A 6,000-nucleotide genomic window follows, 5' to 3' on the forward strand; every position below is an offset into this window, starting at 1 on the left:
TTAAGTGGGTTAGTCATGGGAAATCTAGATCGATAGGAATATGATAGGGGGATGGGTATGGGTGGGATGCATTTTGGAGGGTTGGTGTGGACTAGATTGGCTGAATGGCTTGCACTGTCAATGTAGGGATTCTATGATGCTACAACAGTACAGAACTTTGATCAGCTACAACTGCAAAACAGTGCACAGTTTTGCTCTTCATTTTAAAGGAAGGATGTGCTTACAATGGAGGCAGCATAGCAAAGTCAGGGACACTGGAATCATTCATGGGATGAGGCAGCTGTCCATAAAGGCTGAGTGAATTAAGTCTGTGTTTCTTGAAGTTTAGAAGACCGTGATCTCACTGGAACATAAAAGATTTTGAGTCTTGATAGGGTAAAGTGAGGTCGTTTCTGCTGCTTGGGAATCTAGAACATGGGGACACAGTCCCTGGATAAGCAACTGATCATTTAGGACTGTGAAGAGAGGAAAATTCTTTGGTCAGAGTTGTGAAAATGTGGGGAGCTCTGTACCCCAGAGAACTGTGGGAACCCCCAAGATTGAACAAGGCTGGGATAAGCAGATTTTGGTCCCCTGGGGATTGAGATATGGGCAGCAGGTGGCCAAGTGGAATTGAAATCCTAGGTAAGCAACAGATTATATTGAATTACAGAGCAGGCTTGAAGAGCTGCATCTACTCCTGCTTGTATTTCTTGACTATTCTGAAATTACTATATTGGGTTTTATAAAACAGATTTAGGGATGTTAATCATAGATTCACTAAGGTAGCATGAGAGATAAGAAGCTTAAAACATAAGTTGAGATGAAAAAACTGATGATTTCTTCACAACAGAGAAAACAAGAAATCTGGAAGTTATTCAAAGTTATGTGAATGAATAAAGAAATGAATTGAAGTATATGTTAATAGATGTTGTAGATGTCTATATGGACTTTAGTAAAGCCTTTGACAAAGTTCCACATGATAGACTGATAAGTAAAGTTAGTTCACATGGGATTCAGGGAGAGCGTGCCGTTGGGATACAAAATTGGCTTGATGGTTGGAGACATAGGGTGGTGTTGAAGGTTGTCTATCGGTCTAGAGGCCTGTGTTCAGCAGGGATTGGTGCTGGATCTGCTGTTGTTTGTCATTTATATAAATAATTTGGATGAGAATTTAGGAGGCATGGCTAATAGGTTTTCAAATGATACCGCAATTGGTGGTTTGGCCTACACTGATTATCAAGGGATCTTGATCAATTGGGCCGATCGACTGAGGAGTAGCAGATGGAGTTTAATTTGGATAAATGCGAGGTATTGCATTTTGGTGAAACGAACAAAGGCAGGACTTGTACAGTCAATGGTATTGTTCTGGATCGTATTGTCGAATTGAGAAATCCAGGCGTTCAGATACATAGTTCTTTGAAAGATGCGTTGCAGGTAGACAGGGTGGTTAAGGCATTTAGCAAGCATGCCTTCATTGCTCAGACCATTGAATATAGGAGTTGGGACGTCATGTGGTTGTACAGCACACTGAGGCCACTTTGGAGTACTGTGTACAGTTCTAGTCGCCCTGCTTTAGGAAAGGTATTATTAGATTGGAGAGGCTTCAGAAAAGATTTGCCAGGATGTTGATGGGAATGGAAGGTTTGAGTTAAAAGGAGAGGCTGGATAGACTGGGACTTTTTTCACTGGAGTGTAGGAGTTGAGGGGTGACCTTAGAGGTTCATAAAATCATGAGGGGCATAGATAAGGTCTTTTCCCTAGGGAGGGGTGTTCAAAACTAGGGGGTGTGTTTTTAAGATGAGAGGAGAAAAATTTAAAAGGGACCTCAGGAACTTTTTGACATGGGTGGTTTGTTTGTGCCAGAAAAAGTGGTAGATGCAGGTACATTTACAACATTTAAAAGTCTTTTGGACAGGTACATGAATAGGAAAGGTTTAGAGGGATATGGGCCAAATGCAGGCAAATGGGACTAGTTTATCATCTTGAATAGCATCATGGAATCCCTACAGTGTGGAAACAGGCCCTTCGGCCCAACAAGTCCACACCGATCCTTGGAGCATCCCACCCAGACCCATCCCCCTATAACTCTCCTAATCTACACATCCCTGAACACTACGGGCAATTTAGTATGGCCAATCCACCTAGCCTGCACATCTTTGGACTGTGGGAGGAAACCAGAGCACCTGGAGGAAACCCAAGCAGACACAGGGAGAATGTGCAAACTCCACACAGACAGTCGCCTGAGGGTGGAATCCAACTTGGGTCCCTGGCGCTGTGAGGCAGCAGTGCTAACCACTGAGCCACAGTGCTGCTAAACTAAACTAGTTTAGTTTTGGAAACTTGGTCAGCATGGACAAGTTGGACTGAAGGGTCTCTTTCTGTGCTGTATGGCTCTATTTACAATATACTGTGAACTAGTAAGTAGAAATTATGACTTCGTATCTTAATCTTTTAAAAAGATCTGGGGTTGGGAGATGTTTTTAAAATGCAAATTTGTCAGAACATCAAGTGCAGTGCTTGGAACAGTAGTTGAAATAGGATTAATTGTCATTTGTCAAATTGGATGTGAATACGTGTGTGAAAGGGTACAAAGGAAGAGCAAGAAACTGTGATTAAATGGACAGCCCTTTCAAAGAGAGTGTTGGCTTAATCGACCAAAAAGTCTCTTTACATGGTCAAGATCAGTGATAAATGTTGCTGATCTATAAAACTGTTAATATAATTTTAAAAGGCAACTTGGAAAAGTGAAGGACTTGAGCAATGCCTTGTTCTCATTTGGACTAATAGGCAAATTTGGTCAAAGTAGGTGAAGTGTTATTCTCTAATACAGTGGTGCATACCACGCCGTACAATAACAGAGGGAACAACTGAAGCCTTTAAATCAGCCAGGAATTCAGTGATAAAACATCTGAAACATAACAATAATAATCTCCACTAATTCGTAGCAAAACTGAACTTGTGAAAATGTGATTTGATCAAAATATCTTTCATGAGTTGAAACAAAATCTGTATATGTACAAAATGGTGTCCTCTTGCTCCCTCTCTGCCAGGCTATCAGATTAGTAGCTACAGATTAAATTTCTGTGAAGATTCTTCTGATTTAACAACATTGTAATTTTGGTAAGGTTTCTACTAAATTTACAGTGGATGATTGGGAACCTGTGGGAAAATTTTTGAATGTGTAGTTAATGCAGTTTTGTCACTGGTCTAGTAATTTCCAGTAACTCTGAGCTTAACTTCCTCTGTTTCTTGTGAAAACAGATGAGAACATCGAAAAATTTCTGGCTGTGTTTGACCGGGGTGAAGCTCTCAACCATGAGAACTACCAGAGTGTTGCAGTGAATTATGGTACACTGCCACGCTTTCAGAAGAATTGGACCAAAGGACAGAGACCAATCAGAAAAGATCAGATGCATGGTGCAAATAAGAATGCCATTCAGCAGAGACTGGCTCACAACAACCAAGCTGTTCTGCCAGACAAAAGAAAAGTGGAGCAACTTTGCAGAGATCCATCCAATATAACAACATTGAGCAGAAATCTGCAACAGACTCTGACTGAGATGCCTGATAATCATGGTTGTTCTAATCATTTTGCTGTGCATTATAGACCTGCACATGGTACTGTCCAAAACACTCTTCCAAAAAACAGCAACATTACAAAGACCTTAGATCTTCAAAAATCCTCTTATAACAAGTCTTCACACTTGAGTACTGCAGGTCCAGTTCGCCTTGATGTTCCTCCAGATGAAGATTGGAGGAAAACAACCTATACCCATCCTCGGGCCAGTGAGAGAGTGCATTTGGCTCTTCATACTACTGCAAGGACCAGCAGTACTGATATGTATTCAAGGCAGCCACCTGCTGGTCGATCAGTGACCCAACAGACCACTCCACAGCCAGGCACCAGGAGGCGTCAGTGCGCTTTATGCCAGCAGGTGTTCATCAGCACAACCATGGTCTATTGTAGGAACTGTAGTGCGTACATGGGGCGGTTTAAACCTCAGCACTGACCTTTGTGATTACGATCAACCAAAATCAAAGGCTGTCTTAAAAGCAATTTATCTTTAAAGTAGGCTAATGCTTAGGTTGAACACTGGTACAACTGCTAACTGAGTAGGTTAACACTGTAAAACTGATCTTTTATCAACTGTAATGTTGAAAATTGATAGTGCACATTTAAATGGTTAGAATAAGAAAAATTGATGAAGGCTAAAGGTCGAATGTATTTAAATTATAAAATTGACTCTTTCTGTTACTAGTTAGAAATTGTGTTTAGAGTTTTGATGCTGGATCTAAAAGCTGCACTGCTCTCCTTTGGGTATACTGAATTGATTTTTACTGTATCACAATCCTAGCCACTTCATTAGTTTGGATCTTTTCACTGATCAAAAATGTGCAGTACTTTGTACTGCAGTATAATGATCGAAATGACATTGTGATTTACATGTCAGTTTGCAAATAGACATTTTCTGATGTCATTGTCGTAAAAAGACAATTTAATAACCCATTGAACTCACTCCAAATCTATCAAGTTCAATGAAAAGAACAACTGGGGGGCCACTTTAATATTTTGTTTTAACCAATAGTACAAATTCTCTTTAAGACTCTGATTCCAGCATGTCAAAAGTTACTAAGGTGATTTTAAATATATGTAGCAGGATCCTAGCTAATGGATATTTATTTAACATGTTTTGCTGTAATTTCTCTCTTTACTATTTTAGCAGAGGTGTTCACCCATTTAATGCAATAAGGTATCGCTTCCACTAAAAAGAGTGGGGAGAAGAATTGCATAGGGCCATGGAGCTTCTGTAACTAGTGTCTTGGCTGATCTGCCTCTGGACCCCATTAATAATTTTTAATGAAGTGCAGTAACTGCATGGGCAATTATTGCCAGCTTCACATGCAGAAACTTTCCTTTTGTCTATTCCTGATCTTGAAAGAGGTTAAAAGACCAATGTTATACAATGATTCAGCTTACAGTGTAAGTTTGATACGATTGTGGTTGGTTGCAGTTTGAGATGGTGTTTGTACTAACCACCTGTGAACAATTAGTTTTTCTATAGCACACATAACTGAGGTAAAACATGTCTATTATTACTGCCCACGTGGAAGACACCTTGACACTTTACTGACCGTCCCATACATATGTATATGATTAAAATGATCTTTGATTGTAGGTCTGATGTGAGAGGCAGTGTAAAGATACTGTTTCACTGAGGGCCATTGGAGATGAAAAGCTGCTGTAAAAATAAATGAAGGATGCAGATTAAAATATTATTGAAGAAGTATATATATACCCAGTCACTGGGTACAAGTGTGATGGTGTGACAAATGGAGAAAAATTAGTTTTGATGTCTAAATATTGAATAGTTAGAAGGATGTTACAGGGCACCCAGACAGATATTTAGACGAATTGGTCCAGAGGAAAGCTTCAGCTGTGGGTACAAGTTCTGAACTTTGCCTTTAATTTCCTTCTTCTGTTATTTTTATAATGTTTATGATTCTGATTTTTATTTGTGGCAGTCTGTAAAATTCATCGTGACTTCCAGACTGCTGAAAACCCATGGGAAATGCCACCAGTAACTACTGTTGTAATATCTGCAGCTTCATGATCTTGACTATGCCACTGGTGAATGAGTACTGAGAGGTTCTGCATTAAGTACCAGGCCATCCACACCGTTGTGTATATCCTATAAGATCTCCTGATGATAAATTTATAGGTGTACAAATGTAGGTTAAGAGATTTTATTGTAGAAAACTGTTTACAGATTTGTACTGTAATTTCATACTTGTCTGCTTAGTAAAAGCTTGATATTCTTGCTAATGTATTACTGTTAAAATGTGTACAGCTTTTACAGCCAATGAGATGTGAATTGGAAAATTTCTGTATCTATTGCAGTGCTAGAAAATGCAACTCATATTTTTGCAATAAAGTATCCAAATGTGCTAATATTTGGGCTGTTGTTGGTCTGACTCTGAAGAGCAAAACACTTAAGACAAAAAGTGATATGCCTCTTT

The 6,000-nt window shown here is 39.5% G+C and overlaps 1 protein-coding gene across 1 annotated transcript in view; it reads left to right on the top strand.

Annotated features, from left to right (window-relative positions):
- Window positions 1–5,934, top strand: part of LOC109930121 (inactive ubiquitin carboxyl-terminal hydrolase 54) — a 64,076-nt gene extending 58,142 nt beyond the window's left edge. The window contains exon 19 of the mRNA XM_048616209.1: window positions 3,244–5,934. Within this exon, the coding sequence (XP_048472166.1) occupies window positions 3,244–3,992 (749 nt within the window). The 3' untranslated portion in view covers window positions 3,993–5,934. The remainder of the gene's footprint in view (window positions 1–3,243) is intronic.
- Window positions 5,935–6,000: the final 66 nt, after the last annotated feature.

Source organism: Rhincodon typus, chromosome 34 (assembly GCF_021869965.1).
Source record: "Rhincodon typus isolate 14 chromosome 34, sRhiTyp1.1, whole genome shotgun sequence".
Classification (NCBI taxonomy): domain Eukaryota; kingdom Metazoa; phylum Chordata; class Chondrichthyes; order Orectolobiformes; family Rhincodontidae; genus Rhincodon; species Rhincodon typus.